Source organism: Eretmochelys imbricata, chromosome 1 (assembly GCF_965152235.1).
Source record: "Eretmochelys imbricata isolate rEreImb1 chromosome 1, rEreImb1.hap1, whole genome shotgun sequence".
Classification (NCBI taxonomy): Eukaryota; Metazoa; Chordata; order Testudines; family Cheloniidae; genus Eretmochelys; species Eretmochelys imbricata.
The window spans coordinates 210,483,160-210,508,022 of NC_135572.1; the positions used below are offsets into that span (position 1 = coordinate 210,483,160).

At 62.3% G+C, this 24,863-nt stretch overlaps 1 protein-coding gene across 1 annotated transcript; it reads left to right on the plus strand.

Annotated features, from left to right (window-relative positions):
* Positions 1-909: 909 nt before the first annotated feature.
* Positions 910-20,184, plus strand: LOC144265773 (syntaxin-binding protein 2-like). Its single transcript, XM_077818784.1, has 19 exons — positions 910-946; positions 3,406-3,455; positions 4,411-4,492; positions 5,093-5,169; positions 5,739-5,820; positions 6,565-6,656; positions 7,800-7,948; positions 8,273-8,357; positions 11,278-11,408; positions 11,552-11,659; positions 12,650-12,707; positions 13,216-13,281; positions 14,008-14,088; positions 14,425-14,563; positions 15,946-16,052; positions 16,564-16,653; positions 18,921-19,006; positions 19,412-19,569; positions 20,105-20,184. The coding sequence occupies exons 1-19, from the start codon at positions 910-912 to the stop codon at positions 20,182-20,184; spliced, it is 1,758 nt and encodes a 585-aa protein (XP_077674910.1).
* Positions 20,185-24,863: the final 4,679 nt, after the last annotated feature.

The following is a 24,863-nucleotide window of genomic DNA, read 5'->3' on the forward strand; positions in this document are numbered from 1 at the left end:
TGTTTACGGTGATCATGGCCCAGTCATAACTGGATCCAACCGGTTTTTCCCGCCATTGGCAGCTCCCAGGACAATTTTACCTCAGACTGTTTCCACCCCGGCTGGGACTGTACCATGTTTTCCCGCCACTCCGTGCAGGAAGGGCCGGGACTGGCTGAGCAGTGGTACAGTCCGTTCCCTCCGGCCCTCCCCGCCCCCGGCAGCGCTGAAGGACGCCATTCCCGACGGGGCGAGACGGGCAGAGGCCGTTCGCTCCATTCGACCTGCTCCTGTTCCTGGGTACAACACGGGGCCTGGCTGAGGGGGGCTGGGTGGAGTGGGGGCGAGGGGCCTGGCTGATGGGGGGAGGCTGGGTGGAGGGGGGACTTGCAGCTCACTGGGGGGCCCTGACTGGAGTGGGCTGAGGCCCCACTACCCCAACCCGGTCCTCGCTTTAACCCTGCCCGAGGCCCCCGCCTCCCTCTGCGCCCCACGTGACCAGGTGGGGGTTCAGTGGGGACCTGCGTGGCCCTGTCACCGGTCGCCTGCCCATTGGTGCCCAGGGCCAGCCCTCGCAGCGCCAGAAGTGGGGGGCTGCGGCGTTCGGCCGTCTTCAGCCTTGCAGACATCGACCCGCCAGCACCCCAGTTGCTTTATACTGAAATCAGTCACTGGGGGGGCTGGGCCCGTCCATCAGTGACACTAGGGGGGGCTGGGCCCGTCCACCAGTGACTGATTTCAGCGTCGCTAGGGGCCGTCGCCCAGTGTCACAGACACTCCCCAGAGCATGGCAGGGAGAGGCCAGGGCGTGCCCAAGGTCAGGAGCAGAGCCGGGGCAGAGCCCAGGAGTCCTGACTCCAACCCCACCCCGCACACAGCTGAGTCCCACTTCTACCCACAGGGCTCGAGGGGACGTGGCAAGAGGCGGAGATGGCCCCGTCCGGGCTGAAGGCGGTGGTGCGCAAGAGTGAGTGTGGAGCCGGGGGGTCTGAGTGCGGAGCCGGTCAGGGGCAGGAATCTGGTTGGGTGTGGGTCTGGGGGGGCAGGGCCCAGTTGGGGGGCCCTGGGAGGGGCGCTCCTGGGGGTGTCTCACCCTCGGGGAGGATTAGGAGTCAGTCGGAGCAGAGAGCTCCCCCCCACCTGCCTGTCATACACCAGGAAGGGGAGGAGGCTGTCTGCCCCACCCCCAAGGGCTGCCCCCTCCCATAGGAGCTGCACTTTGCGGGGGCGTCATCGTCGTCATCTCTTTCCATCAGGATGACTCCCACCAGGGCCGGTGCAAGGATATTTTGTGCACTAGGCGAAACTTCCACCTTGCACCCCCCCCCCCCGACAACCTCTGAAAACTAGTAAAGTTAGCATTATAAACAGCCTGTCAGAACGGGTAACGGCTGCGCGCGAGGAGAAAAATGACATCATAGCCGCTTTGTAATGTAGTGAAGCAGTACACTTCTGCCCGGCCCCAACACAGAGCTGGCGTAGGCGATAGCTGTAATGTAGGAGAGAGCAAGTTAAAGCCTTACACTTCAGAAGCCCAACCCACTTCTGTTACTTCAGAAGCCCAGACCCACTGCTGAATCTCCAGCCCAGGCTGCAGTGGACGGGGCCTGTGGCTAAATCCAGACCACAGACTTGGGGTTTAAAAGACTCTTGGAAAGTGGATTCAGTTCTGATGTTCCATGGTTGCCCCCAGAACTGGGACAGAGCAAAAGTGGCCCACAGTTCAGGATGGCCGGTGGTGCTAATAACCCTTAGCTCTTCTCTTAGCTTTTCCTCACTAAATCGCACAATTAGGAGGGCCTGACACGTGACTTTTGAATACTTGGGGTGGGCCATACTGCCCTGGTTCAAGAGGGGTCTCTGAACAGGAATAGCAGGGGGCTGCGGGTCAGGAGTGAGGGGCATCTGCAGAGCCGGGAGTGGGGGGGACCCAGGACTGGAATAGCTGCGGGTCAGGAGTGAGGAGCACCGGCGGAGCTGGGAGTGGGTGGTAGCCCAAGGCTGCCATAGCAGGGGGCTGCGGGCAGGAGTGAGGGGCACTGGCAGAGCTGGGAATCGGGGGGGAGCAAAGGGCTGGAATAGCAGAAGGCTGCGGACAAGAGTGAGGGGCATCTGCAGAGCCGTGAGGCGGGGAACCCAGGACTGCAATAGCTGCGGGTCAGGAGTGAGGCAGAGCTGGTGGGGGACAGACCAGAGCTGGCATAGCAGAGGGCTGTGGACAGGAGTGAAGGGCACTGGCAGAGCTGGGAATGGCGGGGAGGAAAGGGCTGGGATTGCAGGGGCTCCAGTCAGTAGTGAGGGGCACTGGCACAGCTGATGGGGGCAGCCCAGGGCTGGTGTGGGGAGCTGTAACTGCAGTTCAGGGTCAAAATGCCTGGGCAGAGTTGTGTGGAGAAAGCAGGTTCATGTCTGCCTTCACCATGTCTGGATCCAGGCTGTGCTGCCGGCCCCTTACCTTGCACTAGAGCTCCACGTGCCCCGCTGAACGGGGTGTCTGCATGCCACAGGTGTAAAGGAACTGCAGGAAAGGAGCAGGGAGGCCAGTGCGTCCTGGTGCAGAATAGCCCCTGGAGCCTCATTAGGACCGAGCAGCCAAGTCCTGATGGGCTAGAGGTGGGGTAGGGAGAGGCATTGCTTGAGTTATGGTGGAAACATAGTGTGTTGGGCAGTGCACTCACGCACACCAGTTACCGGGAGTGGGAGTGAGAGTGAGAGCACAGGTCAGGGTCGTGGGGCTATTGCCCTACGGGGCCAGCCAGAATCAGGTGCTTCGTAGGGGTAAAACAAACTGATGTAGTATGGTAGCACCCAGGAGCCCCAGTCATGGACCAAGGCCCCATTTTGCAAGGCGTTGTACATTATTCATTAGGTGTATTACGGTAGTGCCCAGGAGCGCCAGTCATGGGTCAGGGTACCATTATGCTGGGCACAACAAAAAGATGGTGCTTGGCCCAAAGAGCTGACTATCTAATTGCTTAGCTGGGCCGTGGAAGGTGCCCAGGAGACAGGCCGGCAGTTCTCTGAGCGGGGCATGCCTTGGAGGGGTTCTATGTGCAGGACTCAGGATTTGAAGTCTTTGTTGTGTTGTTGTCCCCCACACACTGTAGAGGGTCCCTGGATCCCCTCCAGTCCAGAGGTGCTGGACAGGATCTGTTCTCTTGCTGCACGGGGCCAGATCCTTAGTTCAGCTGTGCTCGTATCCAGCCTGGCAGAAAGGAAGGGGGATCAGACCCATGGCCCATCTAGCCTGTCACCCCACCACGATCGCCGACTGGGGGCTCGGCTAGGAGCACATCGCTAGCTGGCCTGAAAGCAGCCTCTGAGCCACTTTCCTGAGGGGTCCTTCCACCAGCCAGTGGGTCCTGGCTCAGGGCACAGCCGTCCCGTCCGAGCCCCACCACTGATCCTCATCTCTTTCACTCGCAGAGATCCTCAGCGTTGTCCTTCACAGCGTGAAGAAGGAAAGAGAATGGAAGGTAAGCAGGCCGAACCTGTTGCCCTGGTGTCCCCCTGGGGATATGCTGTATCCATATATCATGCTCCTCCCCCTCCAGCCTCTTGAGATTCATTAGGAACCTGAGCTTTTCCAGGCTGGATCAGATCCCTGCTCTGTCTAGCCCCTCATCCGTCCCCAGCTAGGCTTGGGTATGTCTGCCTTCCCACTGCGCTGGATCAGACCCAGCTTGTCCAGCTAGCCCCATATCTCCCCCACACACACACCGGATCAGACCACTGGGGCCAGTGAATCAGCCTGGGTGGGAGGAGGAGCAGGAGAGTGCCAAGCATGGGGGCAGTATGCACCATTGGGCAGGCAGGTTATTGAGCCCCCGGCATGGACTGGGCTGGGGGATGTGGAGCAGCGGGTTAGGCCGGTGTGGCAGAGGGAGCATTCGGCACGGCAGGAAGGTGGTGGAGATGTTGGGCCAATGGCCTACAGGGCTTTCCTAGGGGAACACGGAGACTCCCCTCGTTCCATTTCTCTGTGCCCTGATCCTGGTTCTGTCCGAGGGCTGGGGAGCGGATATCTGGTGGATCGGAGCAGGGGACTGGGAGCTAGGACTCCTGTTCTGTCCCTGCCTCTTGCACTCACCCTGTCACCTGGGCGAAGAGGCTGATCTCCTCCAGTCTAGGAGGATGGAACCATTCTGAATGGCCGGGTGTCCCAGATTTGTCTCCTACATTTCGTACCAGCCACTCTGCTCGGAGCCGCTCTCCCTGTAGCTCCTCACGCAGTCCTTAGCACGGTCAGCTCAGCAAAGTGCAGGCTTGGTACCGGCCCTGCTGCTCTGCTGTGAAAGGGCTGTGGAAGGGCTCTGCCATTAGCAGTCGCTCTGCTCCCTTGGCTGTGCTGTGGATGATGATGGTGGGCAGCTGGGCTCAGGGCAGTGACTAGTTCATCCGAAGTGGAGCGCTCCCCTCTCGCTACCCCAGGTGCTGATCATGGACCACCCCAGCACGCGCATCCTCTCATCATGCTGCACGATGTCCGACATCGTAGACGAAGGCATCACACGTGAGTGGCCCCTCCCTCCCGTCTGCTCCCCCCGCCAGGGCTCCCTTCCCCCTTGGATACACCTCACAGTCAGGGAGTTGACTTGTCTACATTCACGTTTGCATCTAGTTTCCCCGCTTTGCAGCCCCCTAGACGCCCTCCTTGCTATTGGTACCTTCCCAGCCAGGTCTAGTTCCCTTAGCCTGGCACTTTCAGCCCGTGGAGCCTCTTCACCGCTTTTCTCAGACTCCTGCTAACTCCTCGCTGCTCCTCCCCAATGCTGTGGGCAGGGTCCTGGCTGGGGAGGGTGAATGCTGGCTCCCTGCTTTAGGGTGGAGGAGCCCTTGGGGTTGAGGGGCACAGAGCTGAGCCAGCACTCTAGCGGGGTGCCCCCAACACAGTACAGAGGGCCATTCCTTCCCTGCTCCATACTGTGGCAGCATCGCAGCCCACGGCCCCACATCGAAGCGGCTGCTGCATTGTTGCCTCTGGAATGCCCCGGCCTGCTGCCAGCGAACATCACTGTGCCCCTTGGCTTCCCCTCCCCACATCCTGGTGGAGAGCGGCTGGGGCGGGTGGCTAGGACACACTGACCCGCGCCCAGTGTCTGCTCTCTCGTAGTTGTGGAAGATATTAACAAGTGCCGGGAGTCAATCCCCAGCCTGGAGGCCGTCTACCTGCTCAGCCCAGTGGAGGAGGTAGGAGCTCGGGCCTGGGGCAACTGGATGGGGAGCAGGGGAGACCCCGGGACAGCTCCTAGTGCTGCCTGGAGGTGGCGCTGTCCGGGGGGATGCGCAGCACAACGTCAGGATGGGAATGGCTGGTCGAGGGGTCTGAACAGGTTCCAAACACCCTGCCAGGCTAGCTGGCGTGGCGAAGCTGCAGGTGCCCAGCATGGCGCCCAGGGAGGGAGGGGGCCCTGATGGTAGTTGCCTGGGATTGCTGCTCGGCCGGCTGTTCCCTGGACACTGCTCAGAGCCCACTTAGTTCAGCAGCAAGGCAATGCCAGGCCTCATCTGTGGCCGGGCATGGACACTTCTGTGCCAGCAAGAGATGTGGCTGGGCCCTGAGGATGTCCCGGGCACATGGGCACAAGCCCTGCTCCAGGCAGGGAGGGAGCCCAGAGCTAGGGGGGTGAAAACCAGCCCACCTCCCGATGGCATCATGCTAGGCCCTGAGACCCAGGGCCTGGGCATGGGCTGGGCCATTTGAGCAGCAGGGAGGGGCCTCGGCAGGTGCTGACAACCCCCCTCTCTCCGCTTTGCAGTCGGTGCAGGCTTTGATCAATGACTTCCAGGGCACCCCCACCTTCAACTACAAGGCAGCTCACGTCTTCTTCCTCAGCCATGAGTATTGGGGGTCGGGGGATCCCCCAGCTGGGAGCCTGGGCAGCAGCACACTGGAGCCTGTGGGTGGGGGGTCTCTCTCTGCCGGCAGGCCAGTGCGCAGCACCCTGATTATGCTCTGCCCTCCTGCAGGGGGATGCAGCCCCAGCAGGCCAGACTGAATGACCCCACCTATCCCTTCCCCCGCCTTCTCCCCCACGGGCCTGCCTCCAGCCAGCAAGGCTCACAGACACCTGCAGCGTGTGCCCAGAAAGGCGGCCTCTGGCTACCATTCCCAGCATGCATTGCTCCATCAGTCCCAACTCGGTGGGGGGATGGGACACCACCAGAATACCCAGTGTGTCAGGGTCATATCTGCTTCTCCCCATTACAGAGGCAGGGGGAACCCAAGTCCCCGTTCCTCCTTGTGCATCATCCTGAGTTGTACACTCTGGTCACTCAGCCCTGCGGGCAGGCTGAGGGCAGGGTGTGAGACAGGGGCTGCGTCGGAGAGATTGTGGCTCCCCCTCGCTGCTGATGCTGCAGAAGGCGAGAACCCGGCATGACTCTGGTTCGGGGGGGCTGGACTCATCGTTGACTCCTGTGTGGCCCTGCTGGCTTGCCCAGGTTCCCCACAGGCGTGCAGCACTACTGCCCCTGCTGTGCCCGTCCTGGCCCCATCCGTGGGGGCTGGCGCTGTGCTGGGGGTCCTGAGCCCTGTGCCTGTCACTCCCACCCACTGCCTTTGCCTTGCAGCCTGTCCTGAGCCTCTGTTCAAGGAGCTGAGGAAGTCACGGATCACCAAGGTCATCAAAACCCTCAAGGAGATCAACGTGGCCTTCCTGCCCTATGAGAGCCAGGTGAGGGGTGGCCGGGCTTTGGAGGAGCAGGTCCACGGGGCGGATGGTGACGTACGACACCACACCCTTATTGTTTCATGTGATTTGGCGGGGGAACCTTTCCCTTCTAGGGCCCCGGGTTTGACGCCAGCACAGGACAGCAGGAACTAGCTGGCTGCTCACACCCTGTGAGAGGTGGAATCGCTGGCTTGCACCTGGTGGGGATGGTAGATGTATGGGGGAGGAGGGCCCTGCCTCCCTGGCTTTACCAGCTCTTACTGATGGTTTATACTAGGCCTGCAAGACAGCCCGATACTCCACACGCCTGCCCTTTACCCAACCACCCCATCCCCTCCTTGTGTCATCAGTGGATTTCGCCCCTCCTGCCCCTGAGGGGCAGGACTGTGGTGTCAGCCCCATTGCATTGATGGGGAAACTGAGGCACAGAGAGACATGAGCCTGGGCTACACACAAAAGCTTTGTTGGTATGGGTTTGTTACAGGGACATGAGAGAAAAAATCCCCCCTGTAACTGATGCAGCTGTGGTGGCAGAGCCCCTGGGTAGATGCCGTTACGCTGGCAAAGCAGGCCTTTCGCCACTCTAGCTGATTTCATCTGGGGTACCGGTGCCAGCTGTGCCAAGAGAAGCTTTGGCTGGTATAAGCTGAGTGTCCGTCAGGAGGCTTTGCTGGCTCACCCGTCCCGTTGCGCCAGAAAACCCTTCATGGGCCGATACTGTTTATTGGTGTCCAAGCACGTTTGTCCCAATGGCTCGTTCTGTTCGGCCAGTGAAATAAGCGACAGCGGCAGACGCGCCTTGATGCCGGGTTTGCCCGTGGCTATGCTGGGGCTTTCGCCAGACTAGAAGCGTCGCCAAGCCCCCTCCCCCAACATTGAGGGCACCTGGGGGTCTGCAGCCAAGTAAGGACCTGAACCTGGGGCATCTTCATCCCAGGCTGGTGCATGAATCTCTGGCTCGCTATCCCTCTACCACAAGAGGAGTGGCACTGGCAAAGGGATCTCTCCCTCACTAGGGGCTTGCTACAGCTCCACCAGGCTGGCCTGATCCAACAGCGCATCTTAGGGGCGCGGTATGGGACACAGCTGGCCTGGCTGCAAGCAGTTGGCACCGGGGTCTGATCTCTGCTCTCCCCCGTCCCCAAGGTGTACTCCCTGGACAAGCCAAAGACCTTCCACAACTGGTTCAGCCCCTACCGCTTTTTCGAAAAGAACAAGCAGCTGGAGATGCTGGCAGAGCAGATTGCCACATTGTGTGAAACCCTGGAGGAGTATCCAGCCATCCACTACAGGAAGTGAGTGTGCCCAGGGGAAGGGGTACCTAGCTATCCCCTATAGGAAGTGAGTGTGCCATGGGGAAGTACCCACTTCAGGAAGTGAGTGTGCCCAGAAGGAGAAGGGTACCTGGCCATCCGCTACAGGAAGTGAGTGTGCCCAGGGGGAGGGGTACCCAGCTATCCCCTATAGGAAGTGAGTGAGCCATGGAGAAGTACCCAGCCATCCTCTACAGGAAGTGAGTGTGCCCAAAGGGCGAGGGTACCTGGTTACCTCCAACAGGAAGTGCGTGTGCCCCTCGGGGAGGAGCTGTTTCTGACCTACAGGGTTTGTCTTTGCTGCAGGGACCATGAAGATAACTTCCACTTGGCGCACGCTGTGCTGGCCAAACTCAAGGCGTTTAAGGCATACGAGCCCAGCATGGGAGAGGTGAGTGAGCTGTGTCGGTCACACCTTTGCCATGGGACAGAGCCACGGGGGAGCACATGAGAAGTAGAAGGAAGGAGGAGTGATTTAGAACCTGCTCGGAGATCCAGGCGGGGGGAGGGGTGGGGGTCTAGACACCCTTGGAGAACCTGAGGGGTTGGCGGAACAATAGCATTCCCTGTGTGGCTGGACTAATGGCCCCAGCCCTTCTCTAACACTGGCTGTGGGCAGATCTCAAAGTGCTCTACAAAGGCTAGTGTCCTTATCCCCTCTGTATAGATGGGGAAACTGAGGCACCAACTGGGGAAGTGTGTGCCCAGCACAATCTCTCTGTTTATAAACAGGGCAGTTCGGTCAGAGAACTAAGCTTCGCACACAGAGCCTCTTCCACACCTGGACACTCCTGTCTGTGTGTGCTCCTACACTCATCACCATGGTATCACAATCTCACTAATGAATTCAGCCTCCCAGAGGAGGCAGGGTGGCCTGTGTTACAGATGGGAAACTGAGGCATACAGGGAGTCTGCCAGAGCAGGAATAGAACCCAGCTCTCCCGAGCCTTAACCACAAGTCAGCCCTGGCCTGTGGGCTTCCCCTAGCTCCTGCCATCCCCGTCCCACCCCCAGCAGAGGGGAGCTGCAAACCCACCCTGCCCTGGATTCTCACACGGGAAACCCAGTAGCTCCTACCCCCCTAGGAGAAGCAAAGTGATGTAAAATCCAAGGCCTGCCCAGATCTCTCCCTCCTGTTGCCTCTGCTCTTGCTTCCAGCCTTTGCTGAGCTGCTGGGAGACTGTGCACCTGTGACCAACTGGGAATGTTTGTAATATCTTTTATGAATCTGATGCGTGCCTCAGTTTCCCTATATATTTCCTGGCTTCTCTGGCAGGGGGTGAAGGGGAAGGATTCTCGGGGAAGGTAAGAGTCATGCCGGGGGTGGGGGGTGTCACCTCCCTGTCTTGGTGAAATGAAGAGAATCCAACACAGATCAGCCTGGGGGCCAGAAAGACCATGCCGGCTCCAATGGCTCCTGGCTGGATGCTCCCAGCAGGGAACTGGAGCAGGGCCCCCAGCTCGAGAACACAGGGTTGGGAAGGTTTGAGCTGGGGGATGAGTGCGGGAAGCTGGGAGCTCTCGCCTGAGAACTGACTAAGGTCAGGCCGAGGCCTGGTCTACATGAGGCAATTGGGTCAGTGCCACTGCGTTGCTTGGGGGTATGGGAAAGGTGGAGTCACTGAAGCGGAGCAGCTGAAGTGGTTTACATGTAGACAGGCCCTGAGTGAGAGACCCGGAGCTGAAAACAGGTTTCTCTGCAGCTCGGCCAGGCTCTGGGCTGACCAGAACGGCCTCTTGCTTTAACCTTCAGTGGGCTGGGCTGCCCAGGCTGGGGTCCAGGTGCCTAAGAAACCCAACTGTTCTGGTCTCCAAAGCCACCCAGCCCGCGGTCCCGGCACCCTGGGGCCTTGTCTGCACTAGTCCCTCTTGCCTTGATGTTTCCCAGCAGCCAGCCCTGAGGGGTAGCTGGCACAGGCAGTGCTGTGGCACCCACCAGTGCACTAACCACCCCTCTGCTCTGGGAAGGGTGGGGTGACCCGGTGGTTACGCCAGCCCCCATCTGTACTCGGGGATCCCTCCAGCAGAGCCGAACTGGCAAAGGGTGTGAGCAGAGTCCCGTGGGGGGTGGGGGCGGGGGCTGAGCATAGCAACCCATCCAGGCTGGGTAGGGCTAGAGGGGAATGATGGTGCCAGCTCTGGGTTCATGTCCCTGCTCTGCCACAGACTCCCTGTGTGACCTTGGGTGAGTCACCCAGCCCCTCTGGGCCTCCATCCCCCTCTGCAATGGGGTGACAGCCCTGCCCAGCCCCACGTGCATGGGGGGGCAGGATGCAGCAATGATAGTGCTACAGTGGTGGGGGCCAGATACTCCTCCAAGAGAGGCGCTCCCCCGTCAGCCTCAACCCATTTACCCAGAGGCTGTGGAGACCTGCCAGGCGGGTGGGTGGGGGCCGGTCCGACGTTCTGCTCCCGAGCGTGGCTGAAAATCGGGCCACGTACTGAGGTGGGACAGTTGGGATAGCATCAGGGGCTGTACGTCCCCACCCCACCCACCCCTGACTGTCTGTGCTACCCAGCAAAGAGCAGACGCAGCCCCTTGCCGAGGTGCTCCTGGGTGGGCTTGGGTTCCACTGGGGCTGCTGGAGCCGGTTTCAGAGCCGTCTGCCATGAGAGCGCAGGGCTGGTCTCCTATCGCCACCTGCTGCGCAAAGAGGGCAGTGCATGCTGATCAGGCAGGAAGCGGGGACTGGGCCAGCCCTCCCATGATGTGGGTCTGAGATGCTGACCATTTGAGTGGTCTCTGTCCAACTGGATGCTGGGGGGCCACACAGGCTGGGACTGGGGAGCTAGAGCTTCATATGGGGTCCCAGCTCAGATGCAAGGTGGGGCATAGGGATAATGTCCTGTCGTCCCCCTCTGGGACCTTGTATCAAAGAGTCTCTGGGCCTGGTGTTGGTTAATGATAGACTAGCCAGGCCCTTCTGGTGTAGTTCCCCCCGTCCCCACACAGCATATGGAGCAGGGGGCAGTCAGGGAGCTGCCTTGTAAGGGGCATGCTCCCGTTGGTGGAGAGGCACGAGCAGAGAGCATGCTTGGGGGAGGGGGGCATTGCTATTTGCATGAGGGGTAGGTAGCCCATCCCTGCAGGGGGCGTTGCAGTGCAGCTGGTCAGGGCAGGACCCCAGGGCATGTCCCAGCTAGCTTGGGGGGTGTCTCTTGGCTTCCCCCTGGGGTTGGGGGCTGGGCCACAGAGAGGGTGGGTAGTGAAGTTTCAGGCCACCAGGGCCCATTGGATTGTGCCGTGTAAGCCAGGCCAGGAACCCTCTGCCAGAGCAGGAGGTGACGGGTTTCTCTCTCCTTTGCCCCAGGGCCCCGACAAAGCCCGTTCTCAGCTGCTGATTGTGGACCGAAGCTTCGATCTGGTGTCCCCACTGCTGCACGAGCTCACCTACCAGGCCATGGCCTACGACCTGCTCAGCATCGAGAAAGACACCTACAAGTAGGGCCTGGCTGCCAGCAGGGGGCGCCCCGCACCCCTCCTCAGGCGGGCTGGGGGGGATGTGGCCCAGGCACCTGCACTGCTCCGCAGCCCCCACACTGGGGCGAGGGGTGCCGCAGCCTGACCCCATCTCCCCCCTGCAGGTACGAGACGACGGGCATCAGCGACTCGCAGGAGAAAGAGGCGCTGCTGGACGAAGACGACGAACTCTGGGTGCAGCTACGCCACATGCACATCGCTGACGTCTCCAAGTGAGCGCGCTCGGCCCTGCCCCCTGACGCACCCCTCCATGCCCCGCCCATCCACTGGACATACCCCTCCGTGCCCCACTCAGGGCCAGGACCCATCCCCCCCCGGACACACCACTCCGTGCCCCACCCAATGCCAGGACACCCCTGGACACACCCCTCTGTGCCCTGCCTAGTGCCGGGTCTCGCTACTCCCCCCCACCTTTGGCACACCTCTCCCCTCCCCACCCAATGCTGGGACCCCCTACCCCCACTTTGGCACAGCCCTCCCCTCCCCGCCCGCTGCCAGGACTCCCCCCTTGGACACACCTCTCCCACCCAGTGCCAGGACAGCCCACCCCGTTGACACACCCCTCCCCCACTTTTCCAGTGCCGGGACTTCCCCCATCCTCCCCTTCAGACACACCCCTCCCCTTTCCTTCCCACCCAGTGCTGGAACCCCACTATCCCTTGGATACACTCCTCTCCCACCCAGTGCAGGGACACCCACCCCCCGCAACACACCCCTCTCCTGCGCAGTGCCAGGGCCCCCCCCCCCACCCAGTGCTGGAGCTTGTCCCTCAGACATACTCCTCTCTGAGTGCTGAGACCCCCTGGACCCAGCCCCTCTCCCCAAAGGACCCCTGAGCGCTCCCTTCCAGAGCCACTGTCCACATCTCCTCTTGGGGATCCGCCTGGACACTGTCTTCCCCTGATCCCAGGGTCTCCCCATGCACCTTACAGCTCCCTTGAGTGAGTCCCTCACCGACCTCCTGCTGGGCCTGCCGCTGCCCCCAGGCCCCCCCAGCAGGGCGCCAGGAGCCCCCAGAGGTGCACTGAACTCTGCCTTGGGGTAACTTAGGAAGAGGGCCTCCCCCAGCCTGTCTGAGGCTCTTGAGGCAGAGAACCCTGGTGCCTGTGGGGCGGGGGCTCCATCCCCTGTAGCATAGGACAGGGTACCCCCTACCTCCAAGGCAGTGCCTGGCTCCGTCCTGACCCCTCTCCCTGCTGCAGAAAGGTGACGGAGCTGCTGCGCACCTTCTATGAGAGCAAGAGGCTGACTGCGGAGAAGGTGCGGCAGGGGTTGGGGGGAGTGATTGGGGAGTTCAGGCCGGAGGGACAGGGGGACCCATCCCACTGCCACTGATGGGGAGGGGAGGCTTCCCTGCTGCCCCAGGAGGGGTTGGCGGGGGCGGGGGGGCTGTCCCATTGCTCCCAGGGTTTGCCTGTAAAGGGCTTAGAGGTGTATGTGGAGTCCCCTGCCCCCCAGCCAGAGCTCTGGAGCTCCCCACAGTGGGGGAGGGCAGAGGCCCATGGGGCGGGGTCAGACAGCAGGATCGGGACCGCGCAGGGAGAGCTGCAGGGAGCCAACGCTGGCATCTCCCTGGCCCACTGCTGCTTTACACCTTGAGGGGCGCTCGGGTTGCGGGGCTCCCGTCTCGCTCCAGCTGGCCTGGAAAGGGCAGGTCTAACCTAAGCTGCAGCCACGCATGGCCTGAGTGACCCGCCCTGCTGCCTCTGCCCTGCAGGGGGCTCCAAGCGCTGGGAGCGGCCGGGATCTCACCACCGCCTCCCTCCAGGCCAACATCGAGGACCTGTCCCAGATCCTGAAGAAGATGCCCCAGTATCAGAAGGAGCTGAACAGGGTAACGGGGCTGGGCTTTTCGTGGGCAGGGGGCAGGCCATTCAGTGGGGCTGATGGGAGGGGCAGGGTGCTCTGTGGGGCTGGTGAGGGACAGTAGGGACTCTCTTGGGGGGCAGGGCACTCTGTGGCACTCCGCTTTACTGCCTGATGAGAGCTGCTGACCTGTCCCGTTGGGCAGAGCCATTTTCCCCCCAGGTGCTGTGTGGCACCATGGGCAGCAGCCTGCCTGTCAGTGCCCAGAGCTGCCACGTTAGCCCCACCCAGGGCAGCCCTTGGGTAAAGCCCGTGCCTTGCTGCTGCAGCTCTCGGGAGAGGGCCTTGGTGGGCTTCCAAACCAGCCTATTGGAGCCACTCCTGGTGCTACTGAGCCATGTGCCAACAGAAAGCTCCTGGCCACTGGCACAGGTACCCCGACACCTGCTGATCTCCAAGCCCCCAACCTCGTGGTGACTAACAGAGAAGCCGTGGGCTGTTTTGGAAGCTGCTCCCTCCTCCTGATCCTCCCCTCCAGCTGTCCCACTCCACCCCAGAGGTGGCTGCACATCAATCCCTATATGGCAGCCCTATATGGTGGCTGGGCAAAACAATCCCTATATGCTCGGCTTCGACAGCCAATTGGGGCTGCCCCTCTGGCCGAGGGGCCCTCCTTGTGGGTTGGGAGGTGCAGGTGCTCTGGACCAGCCAGTGATACGGTGAACTCGCCCTGTGCCCCGGTCTCTCCCCGCAGTACTCCACGCATCTGAACCTGGCCGAGCACTGCATGCAGCACTTCAAAGGAAGAGTGGAGAAGCTGTGCAGCTTGGAGCAGGTGGGTCTGTGGGCAGAGCCTGGCTTGGGGCAGAGTCTGGCTCATGGACTCAGCCCGGAGAGAGGGGTCTCAGAGCCGCAGGCTCGCTGGAGCCAGGGTCAGCCCCTCCATGCAGCACCAGGGGTGCAGAAGGAGGACATGGGGCTCGGGTTACTCCCTGGGGGCCAGTTGCTCACCCCAGAGGGAGCTGACCCCAGGGAGGAAGGGGCCCTGGCACGGGGTAGGCGAGCTGTGGGTCAGGGGGCCGTCACATCTCCCATCCTGCTGCGTGTGCGGGAGGAAGCAGAGTGGCCTGACCTGGGCCTTGTGTGTGCACCCCCTTCCCCCTGCCCCCAGGACCTGGCTATGGGGACGGACGTGGACAGGAAGAAGATCAAGGACCCCATGAAGATCATCTTGCCTGTCCTGCTGGACCCCAGCGTGCAGGCCTACGACAAGATCCGCATCATCCTGATCTACATCTTCCTGAAGAATGGTAATGCCACAGGCCTGCAGGGGGAGCACTGCGGGGCCTGCTGCTGCAGAAGGGGGCTCCTGGAGGTGGGGCCCAGGCCTGTGGGGCTGGTGGGGAATAGCACTGCTCAGACTGGCAAGCCCTCCTGCTATGCAGGGCGCCCCCCGGCCAGCCGCTTCCCAGGACCTGTGTCCAGCCTGGCTCTACAGCCCTGTCTTCCCTCTGCCCACCTCTCGGTGCCTGCAAGCCTGCCAGTGCCATGCTCCGATCTGGGGTCAGATCTGGGGTCAGATCTGGCGGCCTTTGCTCCGTGCTACTGTCTTCCGAGCAGTGTCCGCCCTCCATGCTCCCCCAAGCCCGTTCTCTGCAGGGAGGGAGGGAGGCTGGAGACACACACCCAGAGCAGCCCCCCAGCCCCTTCTCTGCAGGGAGGGGGGATGGAGAGACACACACCTGGAGCAGTCCCCCGGCCCGTTCTCTGCAGGGAGGGGGGACTTCCCTCCCTTCCTGCAGGCTGTTCAGATACCATGTTGTGTCTCTGAGCCTCCTGCAACCAGTCCCCTGCCCACCCCTTGTGTCATCCCTGCACCAGCTCCCTGCTTCTTGCTGCATCCAGCCTCTTCCTCAAACTCACCGGGGCCTGGGGAACCTCCCTGACCCTGACACTTGGCACAGTCCCTCTTCCCCCATCGGTTCCTATCCCATGCTGGCTCGGTGGGGCAGGGCCCTGCTCTGGGGCCCTTCCTGTAACCCTGCTCAGGCACTGCCCCTGTGCCCATTGCTCAGGCCAGGGTGCCCTCATGGGGCTCCTCTGGCTGCCTGGCTGCCCAGTTTCCTGGCCAGGGGGTGCTGTGGAGTTGCCAGGCCTCCCCGTCTGCACTAAGCAGCAGTAAATGGTTTGGGGGGGCAGGGGTGGGGCACGTTGCCCTCCCTCCAGCTCAAGGCCTCACAGCCTTTAAGAGCCAGGCCTCGACTCTGACTCTGCACCTGACTGGCTGCAGAAGGGGGAGCCCAGATCAGGGGGATGGGGGCTCCCATTGCACTGCCAGGGGGAACTAGAGAGACCCCTGACCCCAGCGCCCGAGAGAACCTGTTGAGGGAGGAGCAGCAAGAACCTAAATTCGATCATTAACTATGTGGGGTCCAGTGGGTTAGAGCGGATGGTGCTGGGAGCCAGGACTCCTGGATTCTATCCTCAGCTCTGGGAGGGCAGTGGGGTCTAGTGGGTTAGAGGGGGGCTGGGAGCCAGGACTCCTGGGTTTACCCCCAGCTCTGAGAGGGGTGGGAAGAGCAGGATCTCAGGATCTGATCAGGGAACTAGGACTCCTGGGGCCACGGACTCATGTGCCTGGGCTGTGGGTGCGTCCCGGGGTTCTAGCGCTGACCTGTCTCTCCCCATGAAGGTGTGGACAAGGAGAACCTCACCAAGCTGATCCAGCATGCCAACATCCAGCAGCAGAGAGACATCATCACCAACTTGCAGTTCCTGGGCATCTCTCTCACGCCTGGGGTAAGGGACTGGGGCCAGGGGCCAGCAGCTGTACCCATGCCAGGGGGCAGATCTGTGCTGCACAGGGGAGCCCAGGCCATCCTGGAGGTGCCCCTCTATGGCAGTGACCTACTCCCAGCACAGAGGTGGCCTCTGCCCCTGTACAGTGGGGTGACGCCCTCCCCATAGGAGGGTGACCCCAAAGTTACTCCCCATCTGGGGTGACTTCTTCTGCCCTGGCAGAGGATACTGGAAGTCAGGACCTCAGATCGCCAGCGAGCTGGAGCTGGTGACCACTGCTTGGGGTGGCCATGCGGCGAATGGGGGGAAGCAGCTCTGTTCTTCATCAGTCTCTCTCTCTCTCTCTCTCTCTCTCTCTCTTTCTCAGTGATCCATTCTGTTCTTTTCTCTGCCTCTCCCCTGCCAGCCTGGCTGGCGCGACTCAGGTAGGCCGCGCTCTCCCTGTTTGCCCCCGTTCCCACCCCGCACCTCCTCCCTGCTGCCTCTCACCCCCTCTCCCTTCCTCCCCCAGAGCGGGCAGCTGCGACCGGAGAGGAAGGTGCGGCTGGAATCCAGCTACCAGCTCTCCCGCTGGACTCCCATGCTCAAGGACATCATGGAGGTAGCGGGCCATCTGCTTCCCGGCCTTGGGGGTGGGGTTGCAACTGGCAGGCTGGGCCCAAGGGGGAGGGGTTGGTTTGGGGTCAACCATGTGTAGAGCCCTGCATATCTGCGCACCATTTCTGCGGATAGTGGATCAGCTGCAGATACAACCGTGCAGGGCTCTACCCCCCAGCAGCACCTGGCCCGTGGCGTCCGGCTCAGGCAGCCTGGGGGACGCAGCGTGCTCGGGGCCGCTGGCCCGCAGCCAGTGGCTGGGCGACAGGTCGGAGTCGGGGCTGTCCGGCACCCACTCTCTCTGCCGCACTGCTTCCTGTCCAGCAGCTCGAGCAGCACCAGTGTCCCCACCAGCTCCTGGGCAGCAGGATTTGGGATTGGAGTGGGTGGGGCCCCAGCGCCCCACCCCTCCACCCCACTATGATGCAACATGCTCTGCTGCTGCTGTGTACTGTTACTCGTGACCCCCCAAGAGGGCACGTGATGAGACACCCCTTCACCCAAGCCCCCACCTCCTCCACACTGCCCCTTCTCCTCAAGACCCCGCCCCCACACTGCCCCTTCTCCTCCAGACCCCGCCCCCTCCACGCTGCCCCTTCCCCCAGCCCCCAACCCCTCCATGCTCCCCTTCCCTGCGAGACCCCTTCCCCACCCTCGCTAGCTGCTGCCGGTGAGGATGCGGATACAGGTAAAAGGTGGCTTGTGGATCGCGGGCTGATGCACATCCACACTTTTGTATCTGTGCAGGGCTGTAGCCATGTGAGGGGCTCATCAGAGAGTCCTCTCCTGCTGCCGTCCTTAGGGGTCTTAAATCATAGACACGAGTGCAGGGGAGTTGTCTTACTCGGTGCTGAGATGCTGCCACCTCTGGGGTGGGCCATGGGCGGTTTATACAGCGGTCCCTCACCGGGGCTGAATTCTTCCTAAGGAGTGGCAGGCAGCTCTTAACAGCCGCCCAGCAGCGCTGCCCGAGAGTCTAGGGCAGGAGGTGATCAGTGTGTGGGGCTGGAAGTGCAGGGGATCCAGGCAGCACACTGTCATGACTGGCTCTGGAATCTGAATGGCTGGCAGGGTCCTTGGCCTAACCTCCAGTGAGGAGCAGCTGTTTGACACTCATCTAAAGGATGAACTCTGGCAGCACAGTACTGGTCACGCCCCCTGCAGACCCCCGCCCTGCCTGCTCTCTGCAGTACAGCGCCCCCTGGCGCCGCACTGGGGTAGCACTGACTGCCAGGGGAGAGTGCCCCCTGCTGAGCCCTCTGCCTGCTCCCTGCAGTACAGCGCCCCCTAGCGCCGCACTGGGGTCATAGAGCACCCTCTGCTGACTCACTCGCACCCCCCAGCACCCAGTAGCTTTTCCTTAGAGGTCTCCTATCCAAGCACTGCCTAGGCCCAAACCTGCTTAGCTTGTGAGAGGTGACATGGTCACTCCATCCCCTAACCCTTGCAGGGGGCTGATACCCTCATCGCCCTGTCCTGTGGGGCACTCCACAAGGGGGTGGGGGGGCACACTTAGTTGCCTTCAACCTACTGGCTTGGGGCTCCTCCAGGCCAAGAATTAACCCCCCGACCGGAGCTCCTGTCCCTGGCAGATCACAGGTGGGAGGCTCCCAGGCCCTTGTTCCAGCGTTGTGATGGTTCCTCCTGTGGGATTTTGGGGCAGGCAGTTGCGGTAGCCTCAATCCCACGCCTAACCCAATGGGGGTACCCCCTCTCTGCGCCAGCCACAACTTGGCAGGCCTTAAGCTTCCCTGTACAAGTCAATGCAGCAGACTAATGTAAAAGCTCCTATTATGTGGCATTAGGATGTATCATATCCTGGGCCCCCTGCGTGCCTGGGACACACCTCATGGAGCAAGAGGCAGGGCCTGGATCTGCCCGCAGCAGGAAAGGGGCACTGACGGCAGCCCCCTGCCTCTCCCCCCCCCCACCCCCCAAATGAGGGGCCCTGGATCTGGCTGCAGGGGGTCTCCGCCCTCCTCATAACGGTGGATGGGTGGGGAGTTCACAGCAGGGCACTGGGCAGCTGAGGGGAATGTGGGGAGATGGGGGGGCATCACTGGAGGAGTCAGCGTGTTCTTTGCTGGCTCCCCATGCCCCCCCCTGGAAAGGGGGCCCCAGGCTGCTCCCCCCAGGGACTGTCAATCATTCAGTGAGGAGCCGTCCCAGCCCCTCCACCCCAATGGGGCCTGGCTTGGCCACCAGATCCGAGATTCCTGCTGCTTGGCCCCTGCTGATCTGTCCTCCCTCCACCCCCCCACCCCCTGCCAGGACATTATTGAGGACAAATTGGACAAGAATCTGTGGCCCTTTTTGTCAGACCCGGTCCCTACCACCAGCTCCCAGGCTGCTGTCAGGTAAGGCTGAGCCTGGCTGGGCTGTGAGTGGCAGAGCCCTGACACACACAGCCCAGAGTGTAGGAGCCTCTGTGCCTGGGAGTGTGAGGTCAGGACCCTGCCCTCTACGGGGGAGGGGATGTCCAAGAGCCTGGAGCCCTGGAACCCTCTTACCATGTACCCCGCACCCCAGCAGTCCCTCAACACAGCAGGGCCCAGGATGGAGGAAAGGGACTGGCCGAGCTTTAGACAGACCCCCAGCCCAGCGCAGGTGCCACCCTCCCCTACTCCCTCTTGCCTGCTTTGGGACTCCTGTCCCACTCCCTTGGGCAGGGCCTGCCCCGCAGCCTCCTCCAGGCCCTGCCCTTCCATCTGGCATTCCCTCAGCGAGCCCCTGGTATCCACACTGCCCCTCTTTCCCCCCAGCTCCCGCTTTAGGCATTGGCACAAGAACAAGCCAGCGGCCGAGTACCAGACGGGCCCGCGCCTCATCATTTACGTGCTGGGTGGGGTGTCCATGTCTGAGATGCGCTGTGCCTACGAAGTGACCCCGGCCATCAAGGGCAAGTGGGAGGTGGTGATCGGTGAGTGGGGCGAGTCCTGGGGGAAAGGGCGGCTGGAATGCCCAGGTCAGGGAGAGTTGGGACCCCCTGGGAGGGGGAGACCCTAGAACTGCCTGCCCAGCACCCACAGGGCTCCCATGCTACCCTCTGTCCTCCCACACCCAGGGGCCTGGGAACAGATGTGCTTGCCCCACATGGCCTGTATCTAGCCGCCTGATCTCCTGGCCTCTGTATCCCCAGGCCTCTCATTGCCCAGGGACCATGTGTGGGGGCCCAGTCAGACACCCCCAGTAACTCCCATAGGGATATGGCTCACCCCCTGCACACACCCCTCGAAGACCCAAGGGTGAGGAACACTGTCAGCGCGTGGATTCTTGCCTGGCTGTGCAGGGTACAGCGGCACGAGGGGTGCGGTGCCAGGCCAAGGGGGTAGGAGACAGTCCCTCCCCCCCTGCACTAGAGCAGGGTCCAGCTGCAAAGATGGGGGTGATGGTGATGCCAGCCACATACCTGCCTCACTGTGCCCACCACTGCCAACCACCTCTCTCTCCCCCAGGTTCCAGTCACATCCTGACCCCCAAGCGCTTCCTGGATGACATCCAAACCCTCAACCAGCTGGACCCCGAGGAGGCCTAGAAGCAGCCCCCTCCCCCCAGAGACTCTGCCCCCCACAATTTGCCGCCCGCAGCTCCACCTGCTCTTCTCAACAAGGCATCTTCCCCCCTACTCTTGGCTGCGGTGTCAGTTCTTGGGCAGGGGGAGGACCCCCAGGCTGCTTGGCTGTTCGGGCAGGGGGCAGGCCAGGCTTCCTCCCTCTGGCACAGCCTCTAGGGCCGTTACCCTTTGTGCCCCGTGGCCACCCTGCCCCCGATGGGGTAGGAGAAGAGTCAGGCTCCATTATCTACCAGCTTCAGCCATTCCTACCTCCCCTCCCTGGGACCCAAAGCACAGCCCCTCTCCCTCCCCGTCCTGTCACCCCTCTGCCAGTGATGGGGGGTGCACAGAGGCTGCTACCAGCATCTGGCTTTGGGGGGGGGGGTGTGACCCAGCCACTGAGCCCCAGGCTGTGTCTGTCCAGTCTGCAAAGAGTTAAAGAGACCCCCCCCCTTCTGCCCCCATATCATCCCCATTCACCGCCTTGAGGTGCTGGCCCAGCCCTGGCTCCCTGCACCCCTCCCATCACAGCCTGGCACCCTGGCCTCTTGGCCCTGTCCCCCAGTGGGGACCTCGGCTCCTGAAGGGGGGAGGAGTCCTAGCAGGAGTTGCAGTCAGAGTGCCCAAGTAAGTGGGGGTGGAGCCAGGACTGCGTAGGAGGCGCGTCCAGGGTTGGTCAGCAGCAGGTAGGGTGACCAGATGTCCCGATTTTATAGGGACAGTCCTGATATTTGGAGCTTTTTCTTATCTCGGCTCTTATTACCCCCCACCCCTTGTCCCTATTTTTCACACTTGCTGTCTGGTCACCCTAGCAGTAGGGCAGAGCGGGCTCGCCACCTGATGGGCCTGGATCAAATGCCCCTGCCCAGTGGCAGACACCTCCCCACTGCCTTTCCCTGGGTATCAGAGCCACGCCCTGGGCACCTGGAGCCCCAGCTTCATCTGAGGCAGCCAGCTCCAGCCCCCTTGGGTCTGATCAAGCCCTGAGCCAAGCCTCACCCCCTGAATCCCACGGGCCCTAGAGATCCTCTCCCTCTTGCCTGCCAGGCGGGCTGTGCTGGGGCAAGCGCTGGCAGGAGTGATCCCAGGTAAAGGCAGTGACCTCCTTTACTGGGAGTGACCTCCAGGGGGTGGGGGGCGCAGGGGGAGAGTTTGTTTGTTCGCAGCTCTGAGCCCCCCCCCATTATCACAAAGTCAGTGCTGGCCCTGCCCCCGGCTACTGCCCTGCTGGGCATGTGCCTGGGCCAATGAAGTGCATTGCCAAAGGCTGGCCGAGGTCTCTGCTGCTGTTCACAGGCAGGGGAAGGGAGGGCACAGGGCGGGGCGGGTGGCTGAGGGCCCAGGGAGCGGGATCTCCCCAACTCCCCCTCCAGCCCTGCTGCAGGTCCCAGGTGTCCTGGCTCCGAGTCACCAGGCCAGCGCTGCCTCCCCGCACCTGGGAGCAGGGTGGGGCAGTGGCTGCTCCTTTCACTGTTGGACCAGGCCCTAGGGGCAGCTCTGCTCTGGCCTGTGGTCGCCCCCTGCTGGTGCAGTGCTGGCTCACCCAGCCGTGCCCCAGAACCTACATAGTTCCCTGTGGGCCCCTGCTCCTAGTGCCTCGTTCTGCCTCTGGTCCGTGTGCCAGAGGGACCAGGAGGGAGCCTCAGGAGTCCCCTCAAGCCAGCTATGGGGTCCCCATCAAGTGTGGGGTTGGGACAGGCACTGAGCGAGCACCAGGGCCCAGCCCCCAGGCTGGCCCCCACAGGGAACCATACCCACCCAGCCCCTGCCCCTCCCAGAATCAGCACTGGAACCCAGCCCTCTGCGTCCCAGCCCCTGCTTCCTGCTCAGATGTGGGACACAACACCTGCCTCCTTGGTCCCCCTCTAGGGCTTGGCCTTTGCCCCAACCCCCACCTCCTCCATCCTCCTGTGCCTAGAGCTGCCCCAGGGTCCCACCACCCTGGCTGCTGCTGGCCCCCAGCTCTTGGGGCCCTATTCCTGTGCTGGCACCTGCATTCTGTGAGCAGCTGTGTAGGCTTGTCCCGCCAGCCAGGCCAGGGCTCCCCTCTGGCACCCTCTAGCCTGTGCCAACAGCTGGGGGTGCAGTGGCAGTGTCCCCAACCCCCCCCCTCATTGGAAGGTGAAAGAAGACAAGGAGGGGCTGTGAGAGAGCCCCATTCTCCTACCCTTCCCGCACCTTGCTCCCCCGGCTCAGCTCGGAGACTCGTCCTGCCTCTGTAGTCACTGGGCATGGGGGTTAGCGCCCTCAGCAACCCCACCCCCACCAGCTGGAGACAGTGAGAGACCAGTGCCAGGTCAAGGACCTGCCCCAGGTCCCGGAGGAGTATGGGGGATCAGGGCCCAGAGCAGGGGTGACCGTGGTGGAGGATCAGACCCATCACTCATGAGGGTTGGGGGTTGTCTAACTTCTCCTCTCAACCTGCTTGCAGGCTGTGACTCCTCCTGCCCTCTCCCAGCCCGTCCCCTGCTCCCTTGGTGCCCAGGGGGCACTCAGTCAGCCACACATGGTCGCGCACCCCATGAGGTGGGAAGGAGGCTTCGGGCCTGTGAGCTGTGCTGTGCCAAGGACCAAACCCGCCTTACCCAGGTGCTGGAAGATTTTCGTGATGCACAGAGTCACTGCTCTGGTTGCCTGTGACCCCTCCCGTCCTGACCTGCGGTGTCCCAGCCAGGCCAGTTGGGGGGAGGGGAGAGCAGCACGGCTATCGCAGGCATCTGGGGAGGGCGGGGGGCTGGAGGGCACTGACTTGGCCATGCAGCCGTGGGTTGGGGCCTGGGCTGAGCCAGGTTTGGCGCAGGGATGGCCTGGCTGGGCGCGCCCTGTTTGTGATCATCTGGGCCTGGCCTAGGCCATGTTAGGCTAGCACCCCTTCAAGCCCAGTGCCCCTGGCTGGTTCACGGGAGGGCAGGCGGCTGCTTCTCAGCCCAGCGGGGGGCTGCCCTGGGTGGGAGACAAGCAGAGGGAGAAAATGCAGTTCCTCTCCGCAGCAGGAGGGGACCAGCCATTTCAGACACTCTCAGCCTATGTGCCCCCCTGCAGCCCAGACTCTGCATTGCACCCCTCCTGTGCCCCTACCCTTCTCACCCTGCCATGGCTCCCCAGCACCTGCCAGCCTCAGAGTGCCCCAGGCTTGGCAAAAGACAATCCCAGCCCCCCAGGGGGCTTGGAAAATGCCCAGCAGCACCCATGTGACACAAAACCTCAATAACAGACTCCCAGAGCGGGAGTGACTCACATGGATTTGGGGGGCAGAGCTGGGCATGGAACCCAGGAGTCCTGCCTCCCAGCCCCTGATCTAACCCCTAGACCCTACTCCCCTCCCAGAGCTCAGCACAGAACCCAGGAGTCCTGCCTCCCAGCCCCCCTTGCTCTGCCCATCCTTCTCTCCCCTCATACTCCTGCTAATAATTGCAGACAGCTGGCCATGCGCCTGGTCGATGCCAGGAGGGAGGGTGGGTCCAGCAGACAGGCCCAGCCCTTCTGCCCTGGCTCTGCCATGCTCTGCCCCAGGCCCTGGTGAGGGCAGCAGGAGAGGGCTGCACGCATCAGCCCATGCAGTGGGCCTGGGGGAGCTGATCACTGTGCTGGTCCCAGCCCTGGGGGCTGGTGGGAATGGGGTGCCAAGATGCCCCTGTCTCCCAGTGCCAGCTGTGCCAGGGCTCCCAAGCCCTTTGGGCCTGGATTGGGGGGATCATGACTCGGGCGGAGCTGGGACCCAGGGACAGGTGAAGCTGCACCAGGCTTGCAGAAGAGCTCATCCTGCAGAGACCTGCATGCAGACCCTGCTGGAGGGAGATTGTTTGGGGCAGAGCGGGGTGACTTGGGGGGCTTACAGCAGGGCTGGGGGGAGGCAGTGGGGGTAGCAGGGAGGGGGAGAGGTTTACAGTAACTGCAAGCTGTATACAGTGCATGGGTGGAGGGGCCAGGGGGTGATTTGGGGTGGGGCAGTGGGAGGCAGGAGGTGCGGTTGGGTGATACCCCCATGCAGCAGCAGTGCCCCCTGTAGGCAGTACGGGTGCATCCAATGGGCCCTAGAGGAAATATTGTCTAAAGATCTGAGTTCACCAAACCCAGGCTGAGCTAGCCCTGTCCCCAACCTGCCCATCCCTTGTGGGTATGGACTTCTGGGTCCCTGCCCTGGGCCAGGCCATGCTGGGGACTGAGCAATCCCAGAATGATGCCCAGCGCACACCCCTTCTCCCGGGCAGGGACCCAGCATCTCGTCCCCCAGCCCTCCCCAGAGTCGGCCTCCAACCTCCAGGGCTGGGCGGGGGTTGGGGAAGGCGACCGGCCTGAGCCAAGTTCACAATTATGCAACCAACCAGCCCGTGTGATGCTGCTTATCATTTTACCTCACAGCCCAAAGCCGGCTCACCCGCCACTTCCGTGGCATTTTGTTGCCTGAAATTAAATCTCATTTCCTAATTACTGGGTGGGCTCCAGCTGCTGGGCTGGGCTGGGCTGGGCTTTAAGAAGGGGGCAGCGTAGTGTGATCAGCATCAGTCACAGAGACAGCCTGTTGCAGAGAACCCCCCCAAAGCCCAAGACCCCCTCACCACAGTCAGCCCCCCAGGCTGCATCTAACGAGGCCCACTCACCTCCCTCTGCCCTGCAGGAAACTCAGCCTGGCTGGTTCCTACAGGGCCCATCCAGCCCAG

Coding starts and splice junctions, on each gene's coding strand:
- LOC144265773 (XM_077818784.1), top strand. CDS start 910: ATGGCCCCGTCCGGGCTGAAGGCGGTGGTGCGCAAGA. Junction 8,358..11,277: donor ACGAGCCCAGCATGGGAGAG/GTGAGTGAGCTG, acceptor CCTTTGCCCCAG/GGCCCCGACAAAGCCCGTTC. Junction 14,089..14,424: donor AGCTGTGCAGCTTGGAGCAG/GTGGGTCTGTGG, acceptor CCCTGCCCCCAG/GACCTGGCTATGGGGACGGA.